The sequence below is a fragment of the Brassica napus genome, chromosome C5 (assembly GCF_020379485.1).
Source record: "Brassica napus cultivar Da-Ae chromosome C5, Da-Ae, whole genome shotgun sequence".
NCBI classification, from domain to species: Eukaryota; Viridiplantae; Streptophyta; class Magnoliopsida; order Brassicales; family Brassicaceae; genus Brassica; species Brassica napus.
The window spans coordinates 13,340,928-13,364,617 of NC_063448.1; the positions used below are offsets into that span (position 1 = coordinate 13,340,928).

The 23,690-nt window shown below is 34.9% G+C and overlaps 2 protein-coding genes across 2 annotated transcripts; both read left to right on the top strand.

The window, feature by feature from the left end:
• The first annotated feature begins 8,851 nt into the window (after window positions 1–8,851).
• LOC106397313 lies at window positions 8,852–11,091 on the top strand. Its single transcript, XM_013837897.2, has one exon. It carries the CDS (start codon window positions 8,891–8,893, stop codon window positions 10,982–10,984), a length of 2,094 nt encoding a protein of 697 aa, XP_013693351.1. The 5' UTR covers window positions 8,852–8,890; the 3' UTR covers window positions 10,985–11,091.
• A 4,379-nt stretch (window positions 11,092–15,470) lies between these two features.
• BNAC05G17000D lies at window positions 15,471–17,812 on the top strand. The gene has a single exon (XM_013841003.3). The coding sequence runs from the start codon at window positions 15,530–15,532 to the stop codon at window positions 17,648–17,650; it is 2,121 nt and encodes a 706-aa protein (XP_013696457.1). The 5' UTR covers window positions 15,471–15,529; the 3' UTR covers window positions 17,651–17,812.
• The last annotated feature ends 5,878 nt before the right edge of the window (window positions 17,813–23,690 follow it).

Sequence of the window (23,690 nt, forward strand, 5' to 3'; positions counted from 1 at the left end):
TTCTGCTTATTCAAATGAAGTCCATCAACAAAAACAAGTAAAATGCGATGAGAAACTATCACATACCATTTTTTGTCAAAGAGAATTATTATTTATGTAAAACAATTAATTATTTTTATAAAATTTAAAAAGATATATATAAATAATTAATCCTCACAAAGCGTGGTCACAGATCTAGTAGAGGATAATTACACCAAATGTGGCATTGAATTTAGATGAACTAAGCCTACTAATTTGATTTCTGATATTTAACTAGATTTGGCTGATCATCCTCCTCTACATGTGGGTCCGCCCCTACTTCCTTCACACTTCTTTTTAACCTATCCTATAAAATATGAAATCTCATGAGTTTTTATATGAGAATTACTAGGGGCGGATCCACGTGTAGAGAAAGAGGGTTAGTTGATCATGTAGAGGAAGGGGGTCAACTGACCTGATTAAATATCAGAAATCAAGTTAGATTTTGGATTTAAATCCACTTTCTGACCCTTAAATTTAATTTTACTAAGTTGATGATTGTTTGAATGGTTTTTGCAATTTAGTTTTTCGTTTTAGATTATAGATTTTGGTTTTTCATTTTGCAGTAGATTTTAGTTTTTTTGAAAATCATGAATTGTTGTTTTAGATCTGGTTTTTGTTTTTAGATTTTTGTTTTTCAAAATAAAATAAGTTATTAAAATAAAATATTTATTTTAAAAACAAAAAAATATGATTATTATCACTATAAATAAATAAATTATAGCAATCTTAATTTAAATTAAATTATAAAATGAAAATAATAGCTATAATTTAAATTATATTTATTTTATATCTCCCGGAAAAAAACAATTAATAGTTAAGATTTAAAACTGACTACATATCAATAATTGGATCTAAAAGTACAATTCATTCTAAAATTAATAATTAGATTTTATAAAAAATATTTATATAATCATATTTTTTAAATGGTAAAATGACATAATATTTATGTAATTCAAATATTTTAACATAAAAATTAATAGCTATATTTTAAATAAAAGCAAAATTACAGTGTAATAAATGTATAAGAATTATAACTAAAAGTTTAATTAACTTAAATTTTAGTATATGATATTAACTAAATAATTATAAAATGGAAAAATTTCAAGTTTACCACTAGTACCATTATTCATCTTTACCATCACTAAAGAGATATTTTCAAAAATAAATTTTTCATTAAGTAGCAAAAGACTTTTATACCATTGTTTTAAGACTATTTATATATATAATAAATAATTATTTAATTAAATTAAAAATAAGTAAATAAAAATAAAAATAAATTATTATGTTTTTGGAATTATATTTTTCAAATTCGAACTTTTTATAAATTTTTTTTGAGTTTTGTTTATTTTGAAATTTTTTTTTCAAAATTTCTTTTTGAAAATCGAAAAATTATGTTTGAAACTATTTTTTAATTATATTTTTAAGTATTTATTTATATATTTATTATAATCCTAAATTTTACATTCCAAAAATCAATGTTTTGAAAACCGGACCGGATACCGACTCGGTATAGCTACCGATTGACTGGTTTGACCGGTTTGACCGGTTCAACCGGTTTGACCGGTTCAACCGGTTGGACCGGTCGAACCGGGTTTTCTGTTTTTAAGAATTAAATATATATTAATATTTATTTACACCATATAAACCTAAAACAAGGTGAAATTTGATGTTTACCACTTTCAAGATACCACTTTCAAAGTACCACTTTCAAGGTATGACTTTTCATCTTTACCACCACTAAAAGTACATTTTCAAAAATACTTTCCTCACTAAGTGACAAAAGACTCTTATATCCTTGTTATCTATAAATATGACAAAACATTATTTAAATAAATAAAAAATAAAAAACTAAAAAAATTAATTTTTTTTATGTTTTCGAATTATACTTTTTCAAATTCGAACTTTTTATAATTTGTTTTTTAAATTTTGTTTTTGAATTTTTTTTTTTTTTTCAAAATTTCTTTTCGAAAATCGAAAATATGTTTGAAACTATTTTTTTTTTTAATTTATATTTTTTTATATTTATTAGAATCCTAAATTTCACATTCCAAAAATCCTACCTCACTCTTCAACTCTAAAATCTAGGTCTATATTAGTTAACCCTAGATGTATAAATGTCTTTTTACCCTTCATTAAAAGTGAAGGTAAAAGTGATTAGGGTACACATCAAAAGTGGTACTATGAATGTGGTACTATGAATGTGGTATTTGTGGAAATTTTCCCTAAAAAAAAGCTGCTCCTTTATTTACAAAAATAAACAATAAACATAAATTTAGCTATATACACGATAAAGTGAACTCTATGTAAACTGAAATTGATAAAACCAAATGCTTGACCGTTCAGATTATGATATTTCTTTATTTTTACAATTAAATTTTAATTTTTATAAGTATGGCAAAATAAGAATAGTACTAGATTCTGATCCGCCCTTGAAAAGGCGGCTATATTTTTTGTTTTGTTTTTGAAATTTTTAATTTTTATATTGTAATTTTTAATCATTGTTGTGTTTATTATTAATCTAATTTAATATATTTTTGGTAAATAAATTAAATATATCAAGTTGCATAACTATATACATGTGTTTCAGAAAATGAACTTTAAACTTTATTCTTGAAGTTTGCAATATATTATATTTTCTTAATAATTACCTAATATAATTAATCAAAAATATTCGTACCCAAAAAAACCTAACTCGGAATCAATACACGTGGCCTATATAATCGAACAGTTCTTAAAATGTTATATCCGAAAAAATATCAAACCCCAACCCGTACCGTAACAAAAAAATTGAAAAATGTTTGAAAAAATATCGAACGGTTATAGCTTATATTATTGGTAAACTGCATATTGATTACGAACGGTTACATTAGGGTAATAGTCAATAAATATATGAAAAACAAAGTATATATATGACAGTAAACATATGTTTAATTATTAACAGGACATATATTTAGGGTTATATGAACAGGCGGTTATATTAGAAATTATCAAGGAAAGTATGGCGGCCACTAAACACATTATATATCCACGATCAAACAAAAATGTATCATATTAGTTGTAAAAAGAGCAGACAGTTAATTAGGAGCAAACAGATACGTAAAAGTGATATATACATTTTGATTTATCTTTAAATAAAAAAAATAGTTGGACCAACTAATATCAACCGGACATGTTCCTAATTTAATAGTATTGATATGAGATCTAAAAATATTTTTTACATCATTTCTTATGAAATAAAATTTAAAAAACTAATTAAATATTGATAGTCAAACGTTGATTTTGAAATACTAATTAAATTTTAATAACAACTGAAAGCACATTAATTATATGTTAATATTTTAGAACCGGGTTTTGAAGTTGACCCGGGTCACTGGGTTTACTAGTTTTTTGTCGGTTTTACTGGTTTTGTTCATATTCGGGTTTCAAATCAAACCGGACTCGGCTTCTTCAACGAGTTACGGTCGGACTGGTTCGACCGGCCGGTATGGTCCGGTTTTCAAAACCATGCCAAAAGCCCTACTCCACCCCTCAACCCTAAAGCTAGATTAGTTAACTTTAGAGGTACAAATATTTTTTACCTTTTATTAAAAAAGAATGTAAAAGTGGTTAGCTTAAACATGAAAAATGGTAATATGAATGTGGTATTTTTGACAATTTTCCTAAAATTAATCTATTTAAACATAACTCCAACAAATTAATTCGTAGAGAAGATTATTAATATTTTGTTTTATTCATGTCTTTTGGTAGAATATATGTATCTTTAGTAGAGCTTTACTAAAAAATATTTTTTACAAAAGTAATTTTTTTAAAAAATAAAAGTATATTTTAAATAATTAATTACTTTTATTTATTAAAAATAAAAAGTTATTAATATATATTATTTTCATATTATGTATGTTATGCAAATGATTCTTACTAAACTTTACATATAAGTATATTTTAATGCATGAGTATAGTAAAAACATTTTTTTCTAAAAAAAAAGAAGAAAAAGAAGATTGAAACCAACGTAATTTATTTTTGAAAAAAACCATGAAAACTTTGCTTTTGGTTTCGGTGTGAAAAAAAAAATTATTGGAAAAAACTAGTTTCTCTACATTTTAGGGAATTTATTCTTTAAAAATCTTGATTGAATGAAAAATAGTTTTTGGAAAACCAAAAACCAAAAAATAATTCAAAAACTACAAACATTGATCCTCTAAATTTGTTCTTTAGTTTTTGTAGGTTACGTTTCCTTCTTTCTATACCGCATCTGACACATATTTTTCTTTCATTTTTCTCCAAAATTAAAACATCATTTATTGTTCTTGTAATTTGTTTTTTCTTTTGCAGATATGCTTCAATAAATTATACTTTCTCTTGTTATTTTTCCACCTCACCAAAACTTCACTTGAAAAAATTCAAAACTACTTATTTCTTCACTACCACTATCATTTTTATTTACTTTTTTATTTTGTTGGTACATTTTTTATATAATAACAATCCAAATACATGTTTAATAATTTGAGACAATGAACTTTTGTATGTTTATTTTATTGATTATATCATCATTTAAAGTGTGATAATAATATATATTTTGAAATTTATTATATTAAATATATAATAGTATTTTTTTAAAAATTATTATCCCGCTTAAATTATTTTCTAAATCCGCCACTAAGCTGCACCGATTAAATATCATAAATCAAATTAATAGACCTAGTTCGCCTAAATTCAATGGCACATTTAGTGTAAATATCATCTGTTGACCCCTTTAACATGCGTTCAAGTCCACTCTCTGATCCCTACATTTAATTTTACTTTTTAAAATTGGTTATTTAATTTTTGTAGGTTACGTTTCCTTTTTTGTATAAAGTATCAGCCATATAGTTTTTCTTTCCTTTTTCACCAAAATTAAAATATCAATTATTGTCTTGTAATTTGTTTTACTTTTGCAGATATGCTTCCATAAATTATTTTTTCTTCTTGTTATTTTTTGCCTCATGAAAACCTCACTTCACAAAATTCAAAGCTACTTATTTCTTCATTACCAATATCATTTTTTTTGTACAAATTTTTATATTATAACAATCAAATGCATGTTTAATAATCTTAGACAGTGAACTTTTGTATATTTATTTAATTGAGATTATCATCATTTAGAGTATGATAATAATATATATTTCTGAAAATTATTATGTTAAATATATAATAATATTTTATTTAAATTATAAGCGCAGTTAAATTATTTTCTGAATCTGTCACTGAGTGTTTAAATATCAGAAATCAAGTTAGTAGGCCTAGTTCACCTGAATTCAATGACACATTTGGTGTAAATATCATCTGTTGACCCCTTTAACATGCGTTCAAGTCCACTCTCTGACCCCTACATTTAATTTTACTTTTTAAAATTGGTTATTTAATTTTTGTAGGTTACGTTTCCTTTTTTGTATAAAGTATCAGCCGTATAGTTTTTCTTTTCTTTTTCACCAAAATTAAAAAATCAATTATTGTCTTGTAATTTGTTTTACTTTTGCAGATATGCTTCCATAAATTATTTTTTCTTCTTGTTATATTTCACCTCATAAAAACCTCACTAGGAAAAATTCAAAGCTACTTATTTCTTCATTACCAATATCATTTTTTTCTACAATTTTTTTATATAATAACAATCAAATGCATGTTTAATAATCTTAGACAGTGAACTTTTGTATATTTATTTTATTGAGATTATCATCATTTAGAGTGTGATAATAATATATATTTCAGAAATTTATTATTTTAAATATATAATAATATTTAATTTAAATTATAACTGCAGTTAAATTATTTTCTGAATTTGCCACTGATGTTTAAATATCAGAAATCAAGTTAGCAGGCCCAGTTCACCTGAATTCAATGACACATTTGGTGTAAATATCCTCTTTTGACTCTTTTAACATGTGTTTAAGTCCACTCTCTGACCCATACATTTAATTTTACTTTTTAAAATCGGTTATATAGTTTTTGTAGTTTTTTTATATAACCATAGTGTGATCCCAAAGGTTTTCTACGCTCAAGGACTAATCACCACCAGATCCATAGAAATCCATGTTTTCTTGCCACTTAACGTGTCTATGGGTGGCCAAGGAGAACCAAGGGCGGAAGCTCCAGCCGGAGCCCAGAGCGGAAGCTCCAGCCAGCCGGAGCCCAGAGCGGAAGCTCCAGCCAGCCGGAGCCCAGAGCGGAAGCTCCAGCCAGCCGGAGCCCAGAGCGGAAGCTCCAGCCAGCCGGAGCCCATGACAGAAGCTCTAACCGGAACTCTTTTATCACTAGGCCAAGACCACTTGCTTACGTTTTTGTAGGTTATGTTTCCTTTTTTTTTGTATAAAGTATCTGCCATATAGTTTAATAATTTAACTTATTTCTTTCCTTTTTCACCAAAACTAAAACATCTTTTATTGTTCTTGTAATTTGTTTTACTTTTTGCAGATATGCTTCTATAAAAAAAAAATCTTGTTATGTTTTCGCCCCACCAAAACCTCACTTGACAAAATTCAAAACTACTTATTTCTTCATTACCACTATCATTTTGATTTACTTTTTATTTTTTGGTACAACTTTTTATATAATAACAATCAAATGCATGTTTAATCATTTTAGACAACGAACTTTGTATGTTTATTTTATTGAGATTATCATCATTTCAAGTGTGATAATAATATATATTTTGAATTTATTTTATTAAATATATAATAATATTTTATTTAAATTATGACTCCAGTTAAATTATTTTTCTGAATCTGTCATTGAACTGCCACAATTAAATATCAGAAATCAAGTTAGTGGGTTTAGTTCACTTAAATTCAGTGGCACATTTGGTGTAAATATCCTTTATTGCCCCCCTAACATGCGTTAAAGTCCACTCTCTGACCCAAACATTTAATCTATACTATTAAAGCAAAATTACTATTAAGATTTTGCCCTTAATTTTTAAAGTTATTTACAAGAGAATGTCACTCCTAAATTTATGCTATATACGGGTTATATAGAAATCGTCGGATTTTTTGTTCGACCACAGATCTAAGCCGGATATGGAAACACTGCTTGAAACTCAAAACAACTTTCATTTTTTTTTATAAAAAATTATAAATTCATACATATTTTATCAAAACTATCACCAGAAAATTGGTTATTTAGTTTTTGTAGGTTACGTTTCTTTTTTGTATAAAGTATCTGCCACATATTTTTTTCTTTCGTTTTTTACTAAAATTAAAACATCGTTTATTATTGTTCCTGTAATTTGTTTTATTTCTTGCAGATATGCTTCGACAAATTATTTTTTCTTCTTGTTATATTTTCACCTCACCAAAACCTCATTTGACAATATTCAAAACTACTTATTTCTTCTTTACCACTATCAATTTTATTTTTTGGTACAATTTTTTATATAATAACAATCAAATGCATGTTTAATAATCTTAGACAATGAATTTTTATATGTTTATTATATTGATTATATCATCATTTAAAGTGTGATAATAATATTTTTTTAAAAAAATTTATTATATTAAATATATAATATCATTTTATTTAATTATGTCCCCGGGTAAATTATCTTCTGAATTCGCCACTGGAAGGAAATTAGAGATATGGATTAGGACCACTAGGAGAAGTAGTAGCAACAAAGTTCCAAACGACAAGTAGTGAGTGCAAAGAAAATATCTATACACCGTATGGAAAAAAATGATCTCATAAAGCAACGTAGATGGTATCATGTCGTAGCGATATCTGGGTAAATCATTTCGTTATTAATGTTATCTTTATCGATGTATCTAAGCCAGGATTATCTAAATGTGTTAGAAGGATTTGTACCACTGCGACATGATACCATCCAGGTTGTATCCAAACCATAAGAGTCCACGAAACAACTAGACATCCAATAATTGGAGAGTGGGATCTTGTAGGCATTTTTTGTTCCCTTCGGAGCCATACAGAAAGAGATCATATTTTCAGTAGCAAGCATCTTTCAAACGACGACAAGGCAGATCCGTCAAATCACATAGCAGTTAATCTAGCCTAGTTTAATGTCATAATAATTGTACACTGTTCATGCTTCTTTAGTATATACTCACTCTGTTGTATTTTAATTATCATTTTAGATTTAAACGCACAGATTAAAAATATATTTAATTTTGTATATTTACTAAAAGAAAACAATATTACCAATACAAGTAACCACATTTTAACCAATAGAAAAATAGATTAAAATATAAAGTCAATAAATTTTGCGTTGAAACTATAAAATGACACTTATTATGAAACAAATTTTTTACTCTAAAACGACATTTAAATTGAAACAGAAAAATATAGTTTGATACTTATCCTAATTCAAGTAAGACATGCTTGATGATTTGTGTGATTAACCTCTGTTTATCTATAATTGAATATTTAAGATAAAATCTAAAAGATATACACATTTATTTGGATTGAAATCTGATGATCTATTACTAAATTTTACTGTTAATACTGCTAATATTCCTAGATTTTATTTGCCTCAAATCATTACTTCCCCGATAATGTCAAGATCCTATCCTGTAATGTTCCCAGTGTATTTTCTCATCCATGACCTTCAAATTCAGATTGACATTTATCCAAAACTACCAATCATATCAATTTCATCCCAAACAAACAAGGAATTTGAAACTTTTTTTATCACATAAAAAGGAAATAGAATCAAATAAATAAACTTAAAAGGCAAGGAATCTTCGTATTTAGTTAATAGAATATAAATTTCCCGAATTAGTCAAAAGCTTTAAAAATAAAAGTGTTATCCACGTCAGCACTTACAACTATTATATAATGCTCCCGCCAATTGCCAAATCCCAAACATTCAGACCACCCAAAAAAATCATGAACTCGACTCTAGTCTTCTTCTCGTTCTTCCTCATCTCTCTCTTCTGCTTATCAGCTTTAGCTGAGACCTCTCAAGCTTCTGATGGCTCCACCATCTTGTTCACGACGATGGGTAGCTCCACTTTCGAGTTCGACATCTTCACCCTCCACACCAGCCGTCGTCCTCCATCTCCTTCCGATGAGCACCGTCTCACCGACGGAAAATCAATCAACTTTAACGGCCACTTAGCGTCTCCTTCCCCGGCGCTAATCTCCCTTCTTCCCAATACATCCGGGGTCCAACCACAAGACAAGACTCTTCTCCATCTCATCTACGTCACCGAGAGAGACGGCGCGCCTACCTTACACTACGACGTCGTTCACAGCGATAATAAAGGAACCAACGTTCAAGTCCCGTTACTGTCAGAGCAACAGAGTGGCATGAGTGTAAACTCGATGAAAGACACTCCTGTCTTAACCAACGAGCATCTTGTCTACGTGTCGACTCACGAGAACTCCGGTAAGCCCATGGCGAGTTGGGCCGCAGTCTACTCCACCGAGTTAATAACTAAAGCGACTCAGCGTCTAACGCCTCCCGGAATCGCTGATTTCTCTCCGGCCGTGTCTCCGTCGGGGAAGTGGACCGCCGTGGCTTCCTACGGGGAGAAAGGTTGGAGTATTGTGTCGAAGGAGCTTAGCACGGACATCTACGTTTTCCTGACTGGAGACGGGACTCAGCGAGTCAAGGTGGTCGAGCTTGGAGGATGGCCGAGATGGACCGACGAGTCGACTCTTTATTTCCACCGCAAAAGCGACGACGGTTGGATCAGCGTGTACCGTGCGGTTTTACCCAAAACCGGACCGGTTTCAACCAAAACCGTAACGGTTACCCGAGTCACACCTTCTGGTATTCACGCGTTCACACCAGCCACGTCACCAAACAACAACGACTTCATCGCTGTTGCGACGAGGAGGCCCGAATCGGAGATCCGCCACGTGGAGCTTTTCGATTTAAAGAAAAACGAGTTCGTCGAGCTGACTCGTCTCGTGTCTCCGAAGAGTCACCATTTCAACCCGTTTCTTTCCCCTGACTCGTCCCGAGTCGGGTACCATAGCTGCAGAGGCGACAGAACGAATCCTCACAATCTCCTCCAGAGGCTCAAAACCACTTCGGAGGATCTATCTCTCTTCAGATTCGACGGCGCGTTCCCGTCTCTCTCCCCCGAAGGCAATCGTTTCGCGTTCGTCACGTTCACGGGAGTTTTCGTAGTGAACCAAGACGGTTCCGGTCTACGCCAGATTCTCCCGCAGGTTGGATTTGGAACGGTTTGGGATCCGGTTCGACGCGGGATCGTGTACACAAGCTCAGATCCCAGTCTTAATTTCACAGCTCCCGGCTTAGTAGGGACACATAAAATCAATATCCTCGCCGTTAACGTCGACGCACGAAACCCTTCATCCGCCGTTAAAAAACTAACGACTGGCGGCCAAAACAACGCCTTCCCGTGGCCATCACCCGACGGTAAACGCATCGTGTTCCGGTCTGACCGCTCCGGTACGAAAAACCTTTACATTATGGACGCGGAGAAAGGTGAAGCCGGTGGTTTGTTCAGACTAACCAACGGTAACTGGAACGATACGATAGCCACTTGGTCTCCAGACAATAACTGGATCGTGTTCGCATCGAACCGGGAATATATTGGTACGTTGTTGATGGATTTGTATGTGGTTCACCCGGACGGGACCGGTTTAAGGAAGGTGGCGCAAAACTTGACCGGTGGAGTTTCCATGCATCCCATGTTTAGTCCAGATAGTAAAAGAATCGTGTTCACTACTACTTACGCTGGTATCTCAGCAGAGCCTATTGGTAATCCGAAGTTTAACGTCGCGAGTAGTGAGATTTTTACTGTGAATTTGGATGGTTCTGATTTCATGAGGCTCACGCACAACTCGGTTGAAGATGGTCCGCCTCTGTGGTTTCCGAAGATCAAAGCTACTGGTGATGTAGCATGGCCCAAGAGGTTTGGGGCTAGCTGCGCTTTTGAAGATTTCAAGTCGCAGAATACGACCGTGAAAATGAATAAGCGGTCATTGATGTGTCCCTCACAATAGTTTGTTATTTAATAACTTACTGTTTGAGTTGATAACTTTGTTATAGTGATATCTTATAAATGTATTGGAAATGAATAAGGAATAATATAGTATTGTACTTTAGATTTCTTGATATCTTTCGGTGGTAAATTTATGAAAGAATGGCAATACATTTTCAAAAACTAGCTAGAAACATTTCATGAGAATTTGATTAATTTTCTCGTATCCATTAAACTAAAAGTCTGAGGTAGGGATCATAGTTACCTCAAACCGCTGGATATGTGGATAGCTATGATCTTTGTATTCAACCGATACAGAATGAGAATATGTTTATCAGTAAACTGCGTGGCTGATAACTGGTTGTTGGGATAATGTGCTACATTTGTATTAGTGCATATGTTCATTTGGGACGGTGTTAGACTTTTGGCTGTTTTTCTTTATAAAACTAGCTATTTAGAAAAAGAAGATGGAACCAGAGTATATTCAAATTGATTGTCATTCTCGTTTACATTGATTATTGTCTTAGAATGGCTTCTAATTTCGTATGTGTATTTTTAATGAAACCACAATAATATTCAAATTCATATATCTTGGTTACAATTCAATTAGATACCCAGTCATATATGGGTATTGGGTATCATCTAGCATCTTCAGTGATAGGGATGCACCGATGCAAGTTAACCAGCCAAGTCTTGACGTCTTATACCAATTGGATTGGAAATAAAATACAAGTCCGAAGGGGTGTCAAACTGAGTTATAGCTCATAAACTAGTCCAGTTCAGCTCGATTTTTCATGAGCATGAGAGCTGTTTTTTTTTAGGCTCATTTAGAAAATGAGCGTAATGATCGAGCTTAAATTAAATCACGAGTTATATGAACGATCTTTAATGAACATGAACGAACTCATGAGCTTGGTCGTTTTTATACTTTATATATATATATATTTGTGTGTGTGTGAATTTTATTTTTCTTATATAAGAAAATATAGTTTCTATATAAATCATATCTATCTTCTAATTAAAATTAAAATGTAAAATCAAAAAGCTTTAAATACATATAAGAATGTAAAATAATATTGATATCAATCCTCATATCATATATCTTTAGAATTAAAATGTAAAACAAAATATTCCTAAGACTCTCATGTGGAATATATATCTTTATTGTTTGAATAGATGAAGACTTTGAAGATGATTCATCTTAAGACTCGTATGTGGAATAGATTTTTGGATCACTAATTTAGTTTTTATTTAATTTATTATTAGGTTTTGGTTTTATTCAGTATTTAACATTAATGTTTTGAATTTTTAATATTAAATTTTAAATTATATTAGGAAAAATATTTTATTTAATTTTTATTTTATAATTTTTCTTTTTCATATTTGATCGCGAGTTAGCTCATTTAACTCATGATCTTGATGATCTGAGTTCGAGTTTACATATGGTAGCTCATATAATAAATAAGCTGAGTTGAGGTAGCTCATGAAAGATCCGAGCTCACTATGAGCTGAGCTGAGTTGAGCGAGCTAGCTCATTTTGACACCCCTACAAATCCGTAAGTCCAACATTTTCTATGATGTTGAAAACAAACATGAATTAACTTTGATTTTTTTTTTTAAGAAAACAAAACACAATTGAAACAAATATCCATCCAGAGTTTCTAAATTGATTATGGCTCCGATTGGTAAAGACTGTTGCTTTAGGCTTTGACTTTAAACTTTTGGCTGTAGAGATTTTAACTTTAAAAGTTGTGACTGTTAGTTACAATAATTTTATAAATCTGATTGGTATAAAAAACTGTAGAGGCTATAGAAAGAAAATAAACTGCATACACATACTTGAGGTGATGAAACATGACACCACAGCCGTAACGTTACAATGCCTCGCTATTTCATGTGCCTGTTTAGTTTATTTCATCTTTCTCAATTACAAAAAGGCGTGAAAATATAAATTTTTGAATCAACAAAAGTTGTTAGTTCTTGGAACAATCCATTCTCCCCGCTCACTTAATAGTAACTATCATGAGAATAAAGTACACAACTCTTTCAGTCATAAGGAATTTTTTTTTTGTTTATGAGAAATGGATCTTAAAATAAAGAGACAAAAAATAATTGTTAACTAACTAATTTATTCTTTGCGATAACATATATAATAAAGGTAGAGATGTGTTTCTATTCTTCGGGTAAGAAACGAAAAGAAAAAAAAGGTTTATTTTTTTTCTCAAAGCCACTATAAGCTGACTGTTGTTGGAAACTTAAAAAAGAGAATAAAATGGTTGTGATGGCTTTAGACAAATAAATGTTTCTAAAAGCCCGATTGGAGAAAAAATGACCGTAAGAACTGTTACAAACCATACAGCCTCAACAGTTCTACTACCAATCGGACCCTATGTGAAATAAATATTTACCATGAGATGTAAAGGAAGGGAATTTGGTGTGGGCATGGCGGAAGCTCCTGAAACTTAAACCATTGGCATATGATTATCTAAGGTATGAAATCAATGATGGGACTTCGGTCTCTTTTTGGTTTGATGATTGGCTTGGAGTTGGAAATTTGATATACGTCACATGCGATTTGGGAACTCTGTACCTTGGGGTTACGCGTTCTGCAACGCTTGTTGATGTGTTTGATGGACACAGTTGGAAGATTCGTAGTAGGGGAGAGCGTTGATACCCTGAGCTATATGCTAAAATTGCTGCTGCTAGTCTCCCTCGTCCACAATCTGGTGCTGATAGGGTGCTATGGAAGAATGATAATGAAGATTACAAGGAAAGCTACTCCTTTGCAACAACTAGGAACTCACTGAGAACCAAGAAAATCAATGTCTCTTGGCGACATCTTGTTTGTTTGGACACAGTACCTCGACAATCATTTATGACTTGGCTTGTGTTCCATAACCGACTCTCTACAGTGGACAGAATGAATATGTGGGGTATTGATCAAGGTTGCATGTTGTGTGGAGAAACCAATGAAACAAGGGACCACTTATTCTTTGCATGTCAATATACTTATGGATGAACATTGCTAGGAAGTTGCTTGAAGAATCCATCTAGCCAGATTGTGATGATATGATCACAATATTGTTGCACACTTCTCATAGTCGGCTAGACATAATTCTCATGAAGATGGTATTTCAGACCATTATATATATCATTTGGAGGGGGGGGGGGGAATTCAAAGCGTGGACATCTCTACATACTCGATCACTCGGAGCATTGACAAAATGATTCGTAATCATATTTCCTCTCTTCATTACGCTAGGGATCACCCGTAACCCATTGAAAGGGTTACTAAGAAGATGGTTCGAGATTAGTTCAGTTTGATACTTGGGACACCCATTCTTTTGTTTTTTCTTCTTAGTTTAGTCTTTACATTTTCTTAGACTAGTATTTATACTATTTTAAGAATTCAATATTCATTTTCTCTTTAAAAAAACATAACTCGATATTCATTTTCTCTTAAGAAAACATCTTTATCTCACTGGTGAATAAAAGATTTAAGCATTTTCAGAATCAACAAATGACAATGTTTAAGTGGATGTTTACGAGCTGCATCGAACCTGAAATATATATATTTTTCATCGACACTAGATGCCAAAATCAGGGATGAATCCGTGAACCACCTACTCTTTCAATGTCCATATGTGTATCACCAAATGGGGAGATGGCTGGGTCCTTGCTTGAAAACCTCCATCGAGTGTTAACCCAAATATGGAGGAGTGCGATGTCAATTAGAAGGGGAAGAAATGGTGAATATAGCTGGTCCAATGATCTACAAAAAGGTAAAATGGTGTCCTCCATCACCAAATTGGAATGTATTACTAATTTAAAAGGAATCATGATATACCTAATTGCAGAGTTGTAAGTTATTAAAAAAAAAACTAATGGTGGAAATGATGAACTTCGTAGCTGAACATTACTTGTATGAAGGGATTCACCACTAGAATAACATCGAAATTTTGTTGACATGACAAACCACAACCGATCAAATATGTAGTTGTATTTTGACTGCAAGTCCAACTTGTGTTCATTTGGGTTTGAGACGGTACTAGCCTTTTGTTTTGGCTCAGCATCCACTTAGCATTAACCAACAAAGTCTCACAACAACCATTATTTATCGTCCTCAACATATAGACTTCACATATGTTATATTCAACGACTATCGTCATGAGTGATGTGATACTTAACGTGGAACGTATTACTCTTCTCTCATACGTTTATCTTCTTTTTATCGCCTTGTAAATTAAATTAAATCGACAGTTGAAAAGTAGCGTTTCACCATGCTGGTTCTGGATCGGAACAAAGACTATTTTCTCCACTCATCCAATACAAGAGACGCAAAATCTTCTACGGAGATAACAATAGTATAGTAGTTGTTTATTTATCAACTTTACAATTACAGATTCCACGAGTGAGTGCCACGTATCAACATTATCTCGAAATGGCCCCACACTACCACAGTGACGTCATCACTTACACCACTCTCTTGCAAACGTTTCTCACGTCTATAATAATAACTTGAGATATCATCGGCTCCATCGTGTGGCCAACAACAAACCAACCCGCCATGAATATTGCTCCGCTTATACTCTTCGCGTCACTTCTGCTTCCGCTTCACTCATCGGCGGAAGAACATCAGAATTCAAACCCCAACGGTGGAGACACCATCGTGTTCACCACTCTAGGACGATCCCGCTACGAATTCGACATATTCGCCCTCTCCACGACTCATCCGCCGTCGATCTCCGGAGAGATTCGGATCACCGACGGCGAATCGGTGAACTTCAACGGCTACTTCCCTTCTCCATCTCCGGCGCTCATATCTCTCCTCCCCGACGCAACCCTAATACAACCGGGAGATTCCTCTCCTCTTCATCTCATCTACGTCACTGAGAGAAATGGTACTTCGAGCATCTACTACGATCTACTTCACGGCGGGGATCCCGATTCCAAAAGTAAAAGACGATCGATGTTAGAAGCACAGTCTCGAGTCCAGATTCAGTTGCTAACCAACGCTGATAACCGGAGTGGCAATACGGTAAATTCTTTTAAAGATAAGCCTAGTTTAAGCGGTGAGTTTCTCGTCTACGTGTCAACACACGAGAACTCAGGTGAGCCGAGGACTAGTTGGACTGCCGTTTACTCCACCGAGTTGAGAACCGGGTTAACTCGGAGGCTGACTCCGAGTGGAATCGCTGATTTCAGTCCTGCGCTGTCGCCTTCCGGGAACTTGACCGCGGTGGCTTCCTACGGAGAGAGAGGCTGGACAGGGGAAGTTGAGGAGCTTAGTACGGACATCTACGTGTTCTCGACTCGTGACGGGACTCAACGAGTCAAGGTCGTGGAGCACGGTGGCTGGCCATGTTGGGTCGATGAATCGACTCTGTATTTCCATAGAAGAAGCGATGATGGATGGATCAGTGTTTTCCGAGCGATCTTACCTCAAAGCGGATCGTTGAGTACAGAGTCAGTGAACATTCAGCGAGTTACACCACCGGGAGTTCACGCTTTTACACCTGCCACGTCACCGAACAACCATAACTTCATAGCTGTTGCGACGAGGAGACCAGGCTCGGATTACCGCCACGTGGAGCTGTTTGATCTCAGGAGGAGCGAGTTTACAGAGCTGACTCGTTTGGTGGCGCCGGGGAGTCACCATTTGAACCCGTTCCTCTCCCCTGACGGGTCGCGAGTCGGTTACCATAGTTGCAGAGGCCAGGCTAATGGAAAGAGAAGTCCTTTGCTTTTTCTTGAGAACATCCAAACCACTACAAGTGATCTCTCTCTGTTCAGAATCGACGGTTCGTTTCCGTCCTTCTCTCCAGCAGGTGATAGGATCGCGTACGTGAGAATGCCTGGTGTGTATGTGGTGAAGCCCGATGGTTCGGGGCGGCGCGAAGTGTACGACGGGATGGCGTTTTCTACGGCTTGGGATCCGGTTAGACCAGGAAGGGTGTACACTAGCTCAGGTCCAACGTTTGCTACAGAGAGAACGGAGGTTGATATCATCTCCATTGATGTTGATGCTGTAGACAAGTCTTCTTCCGTGAGAAGGCTAACAACAAACGGGAAGAACAATGCTTTCCCTTGGCCGTCTCCTGACGGGAAGCTGATCGTGTTTCGCTCTGGGCGGTCTGGTCACAAAAACCTCTACTTGATGGATGCTGAGAAAGGCGAAACCGGCGGTCTTTGGAAGTTAACGGAAGGTGCGTGGACCGACACTATGTGCAGCTGGTCACCTGATGGCGAATGGATCGCGTTTGCATCGGATCGAGAAAGCCCTGGCTCGGGTAGCTACGAGCTGTTTTTGATCCACCCTAACGGAACAGGGTTAAGGAAGCTGATCCAGAGCGGCACTGGTGGGAGAACTAACCATCCGATCTTTAGCCCGGACAGTAAAAGTATTGTCTTCACATCTGACTACGCTGGGATATCAGCTGAACCGATCTCGAACCCGCATCATTACCAACCATATGGGGATATCTTCACGGTGAAGCTGGATGGCTCTAATTTAAGGAGGCTGACGCATAATTCATATGAAGATGGGACTCCTGCATGGGCTCCTCGGTTCATCGACCCAAATGACGTGGTGTTGCGCAGGAAGAATGATTCGAGTTGCGCATTCGAAGACTGCCACTGGCTCAATAAGAACCCGACAACACTAAAAGGCCAAAAAATCTCATGTTAATATGTTAAGGATTACACAACTATTTTGAGTATCTTTGTTCATAGAGCTGCTGCTGCTCCACTGTAAGATGTATTCCAGCTTGGAACTATAGTTATAGACTTGTACGAGAGACCGCAGATGTATATGCTTATCGTTGTAAAATGAAAGTTTTAGGTCCGAATATTTCTGTATTTTATTAAAGTTTTAGATCTGAATATTTCTGTATTTTATTAAGAGAAAAAGACAAAAATAGCACTAAATCAAGTTTTTGTTCCTAAACTAGCACTCAAGGTCAAAAGTCACAAAAATAGCACTTAATGTTTTATAAAAAGTCACAAACTTAGGGTTTAGAGTTAAAGAGTGGGGTTTAGGATTTAAGGTTTAGGGTTTAGGGTTTAGGGTTTAGAGTTTAGGGTTTAGGGTTTAGATTTTAGGGTTTAGGGTTTAGGGTTTAGGGTTTATGGTTTATGGTTTAGGGTTTAGAGTTTAGGGTTTAGGGTTTAGAGTTTAGAAATGAGGTTTTGGGGATAAGATTTCAAATTTTGAAAAATAAAAAAATTAAAATTTTCAAAGGATAAACTTAGAAATATGCTATTTTGGTCATTTTAGTTTTTGAGTGCTATTTTTGTGATATAAACTTAGAAATGTGCTATTTTGGAGATTTACCCTTTTATTAATGAATAAGAGATCCCTTTATATAAGTGTTACATAAGGGTTACATGAGAGATAAATAAAAATACATAAATGGCAAGATTACAAATCATAAATATAGATGAAATAAGAAAACTAGAAGAATGGAAAATCTCTAGCCGATTTTCCCTTTCTCTCCATGCCGCGGTCGCCGCCTCTCTCTCTAGGGTTTGGACCATCTCTCTCTAGGGTTTGGACCGGTTATGGACCGGACCTGTTATGGACATCCACCAATTGATTTATAACACTCCACTTTGGATGCGATAACCATTCAGGGATTGTAATACGCTTAATGTTGCCTCATTAAAACCTTACAAGGAAAACCCAGTGGGACAAAACCATGATGAAGGAAGAAGAGTACAACACGTACTACTCCTCCTGATGTGAACATCAGTGGAAGTTCTTCAGCCTACGCATCTGATGCGTGAGCTTCCTGAACGTGCAGGTAGGAAGTAAACAAATCGGCCAAGTTTATTACTGAACCGTAACTGGATTACTTTGACTTCTCCGGTCTTTTCTCATGTCTTATGACATCGTGTGTGCATGGTCAATAAGTGAATCTTTGCTGTCGACTACTCTTAATTTGGTCGGTCAGACTTACAGACAATATACATGTTGAGCATGGTGTCATGAACTTGTAATCTCAAGTCATAAGTCTATGTCCTGGTGCATCTTTTCTACACGGATGTATATCAACCACACTCTAATCTAATCGATTCATGTTGAGTCATAGATCTCGCCTATACATGTTTATAACTTGTCTCATGAGTATCTAAGATCAAGATGTGATCAATGATTATTGCTGTAATGAGTTTTACGATCTCATTGAACTATGGCTCTGCAGCCAAATACACTCATGGACCTCATACATGACCATCGACTCTTCTTGCCTTTGGCAATGAAACATTCATTAGTCTTTGCAGTCCTATCTTAATATATGATGGCGTCCCATGACCTTTCTTGCCGTGGACCATATCACGCATATTAGGTCATGGACCTCGGCCACATGTGTTTATGGACTACAACACGATGGCTGATCTTTCTTTTCACTAGCCATGATCAAAGAAGAAGGGTTGGACGCCTATAGCCGGACACCCACACAGATTTAATAGATAATCTGTATCAATCAACTAACATTTCTTTAGGCTGGTTTAGGATAAGTAAACACAAGGAATTCAAATCTCTTTTATAAGTATATGGACTGAATTGGATTGTTCTTATACAACTCCTTTACATAATATATGTTGCTGCTTTGTTTCAGTCCATGAACAGCTTAGGAACAATGTTGTTCTTTATCCAGTGATCCATATGATGCTTACTACATCAGTGTATGTCAATCTAATTTCTTTCTTATGACCAGACCTTTTGTCAATTTCGAAAATCTGTAGCAGCATCCACCACATAGGAGTTTATCTCCTTATAATTTGTTCCTTTGGTCTCTGTGAGTATCCTTGTGTAACAAGCTATGATCGAATGTTGTTAGTAGGAAAACATGAACACCATTACACCTCGTGATCATGTACCATCTCTCACGGTTTTTTTTCCCTCACAAGACCCATCTATTTCACTGATTTATATCATATGACGTTTATGTATATGTATGTATGGCCAATACGCCTATCTCTTCTTTATAGATACTTTAAACCCCACGTTTATCTTTTCAATCTAATCTTTAATCTTTATGAGTACTCTTTCGTGGGTTCTGATCCTCGTTTATATCTTTATGTTCAAGTGCTACTCTCTTATGTACAAATATATCTTTATGTGTCGACACTTATATATGGTTCCATTGTGTTCCAGACATGATCTAATCAATTTGAGATTTCATTATCCAGGACCTTTGTTACCTAGTTTAGCTGCGCATCCTTTTCTCAATGTCTGGTCTGGTTTCCTTATGACCTCGGATTTGTATTCTATGCACCTTTCTCTTTTTCTTTCCGAGGTTCCTTATCTTATGGAACACTTTGGTCTATCTTGTATAGACTCTGTAGCAACTTGTCTGTGTCTCTTTCTAGGACATCAGATTTCGTTTGGTGCTAAGCTGGTTATGACTTAGTCATTCTTTTCTTTTCTTTTCGGGTCAGTGTCTGGCATCTCGATTAGCTAGCTATGTATAATCTTTTCTTTCTTTGGACGTCTATAATTCTAATCCGAGGATCTTTGCCAAGACAATGATGGTTGATACCATTCTGTTTCTTATCATTCTTTACTCTTTACCAGCTTATAGCTTTCTCCTTTTAATGTTGGATAGTCGGATTCATTGATCATGCAATCTGTGTACCTGGCCACTTTCTAATCACCCATATTTGGCTCAAGGTCTCTTAAAACTCGTGGGAGAAAGACATACTTTTATCCAACATATATTCCCAATCCTCTTCTGAGGTTCCATCTTAGACGGCACATATGTCTGTGATGGTTTATTCAATAGTCTCTTAAGATGGTATATGTCTGGCTCATGACCCGTATTCAATCTGATATGGGAATATCTATGCTTACTTATATGGCCTGATGCATATTAACCTTATATACATGTAAAACTCTTGATGTCCCAAAGCTTATAGACTTTAGAGTTTGAACCTTATAGGTAATAGCCTGTACGGCCAAGCTGTTATCAAGTTGTTATATCCGTGTTTATAGTATGGTCATGGACCACGGGTTTGTCCTCACTCCCCCTCATGATCATTATATAATCTGCAGATGCTTGGAACATTATAGCCTAATGAGTTTCCCTTGTGTACATGTTACACAACGTGAGATACTATGGGATAACTCTGTGTGCCCTTTTAATATCAATCTTTTTCATCAAATTTAGACCAGGATGGCTAATCCGGTCATGTCGTATAGTGTATAATTTTCGTGGGGTATACCAATCTGGTTACCATGGCTTTTGCTTCTTATCATACTGATCTTTGCATATTCTAGATCAGTAGAGAATGCATGTATAGCTTCGACCACTCTTTGTTTCCTTTGCCCATTGTTTCTATATGGAAACCATTCTTATATCATATATCTTATAAACTCAATGGGCTTCTATGGGTGGATATAGAGCATTAGGTCTTTCAAGCATGCGTGCTCTTTTTAGGCACCAATGTACATAGCCTCTTTAGGCGCCAATGTACTAAGTCTATCCGTAGCCCTTTAGGCAATTCTATACTGGTCGCATGCCCTTATCTGACTGACCATACCCGCAACATTGCCTTATATATTGGCGTTTTCTTAGTCATATCTAAAATCATTCATTCATCTTATAATATAAGTTCTTAATTCAAGAAAATCACAAACATAAAGCAAAGCAAACACAGAAGTCGAAATCAACATTATTCTTTTTAGACAATCAGATGTTTTAGCCTAATGATTCCCCATTACATATCTTATGGCACACTGACTTGGTCAAGTGTGGTGGCTTAGAAATGCCACAGCCTCCTCTCCCTTAACCATGGCCAAAACTGAGTTCACAACCACGGTTATAGTGATTACTATGTCCATGGTCGTATAAGGTGGTTTGGCTATGCCCACGTCCTTTCCATCCATCACGGTTACAGCCGTATGGTTTATCATGATGGACGTGGTTGCTTTCTTTAGTTTTTTTTTTCTGCAGCCCCATTGGCTTAGGGTTGGCGAGTAATAATTATTGCCATGTATCTATTACTTTCACTTGTATTATTGTCCTCGATGATACATTCACCGAGGCCCTTTGATTTCAGGACAATCTATGTGTCTAATGCCCATTGTAAATAATTATCTCCAAAGAGATTTATGGCAGCATAATCTAGATTGCTGATTTTCGACATCTGTAATCATACATCACTCAATTTTTATAAGAAAATAAATCGTGTGACCAAGTAAACAATCGAGTTAATGCATTCTTAATAAACAAGCCACACGGCTATAGGGGTGATGTGCAATGAGGCCACACGGCCTAGGTGATGTATGATGCGGCCAAGAAAACAATCAAGTAATGATCAATGCATCAGTAAGTAAGCCACACGGCTATGAGGGTTTAATGCAATACAATCAAGGCCACACGGTCATACAGTCATGATGCAAGCAAAGAGGCCACACGGCTAGATAGATATATGATGCATACGATCTTAGCTTTCGGATTCTATATGTGATCAAGGTGATATGATGTATGCAAGCCACACGACTATGATAGTAAGGTGCAATAAAGGCCACACGGCCAAGCTATGATGCAAACAATCTATGTTGATCCAATTAGGGTTTTATCATCTTAGCAATACAAAATGTGGCTAGGGTTTCAGATTTTATGAGAATCAAAATAATCTAGCACCTTAGCTTTCAAGACATCAATTAGATCAGTCAAAATAACAAGAATCAAACCTAAACTCAATTTGGATCAGTATCATGCGATTTAGGGTTTCAAGGCCCTTAGGGATTCAAATTCGAGATTTAGGATTTCAGATTCAATATGCAATCAATAGAATCAATCAAGCAAGCAAGCCTTATGGCTAAGGTTTATGCCTCACGGCCAAGAAGAAGCCACACGGCCAAAACAGGAAAACAAGCCGCACGGCTAAAGATTCAATTCAGGATCAATGCATATAGTTTGTTGTGTAATTGCAATCCTAGCATAGATGCATTCTATCAGTTTATACAATGTATTCAACACAAGCAAGCTAATCGGCCAAACAAAGAACAATCATACTTGATTTCAATTTCAATTTCAATACCATCCTAACATGAGATTCTAAGTGCAATTGCAATCAATCAATGTGATTAGGTTTATGTATGAATGCAACAAGGCCACACGGCCACAAGTATGATTATGTCTGAACAGTTTAACCTAATCATATAGTTTTAGATTTTGATTTTTAAACAATCTAAACTAGATCATTAGAGTTTTGATTTAAATAAGCCAATTACTTCAGATTCAAGATTCAAGTTTAAACAATCTTAATCATAGTTCTAGGTGATCAATCAATCAAACAATTTTTTTTAAAATCCAAACAATTAAAATCGATTTTTCAAATTAGGGTTTTGGGAATTCGATTTGATCTTAGATCAAGGGAGTTTAATTTTGAGATTCAAAACCTTCAAGGTTCTGATTTTAATTGATCAATGGATCAAATCTCGATTTTAGGGTTTGGATCGAACTTATAGAGCTTCGATTTACTCATAGGGTATCAATCTATTATCCTATGGCTTCATCCTTTTAGAGATTATATTTTAGGGATTCAATCTTTACAAAACAACCAGATTCGATTCATGTTTTCAAAATTCGAATTACCTTTAGGTTTTGAAGATTGTAGAACCGGACCACCAAGAGAACCTCGAGCTGGACGGGACGCGAGCTGGAACAAGCTGGAACGCGAGCTGGAACGAGCTAGAACGGACGCGTGCTGAGGCGCGA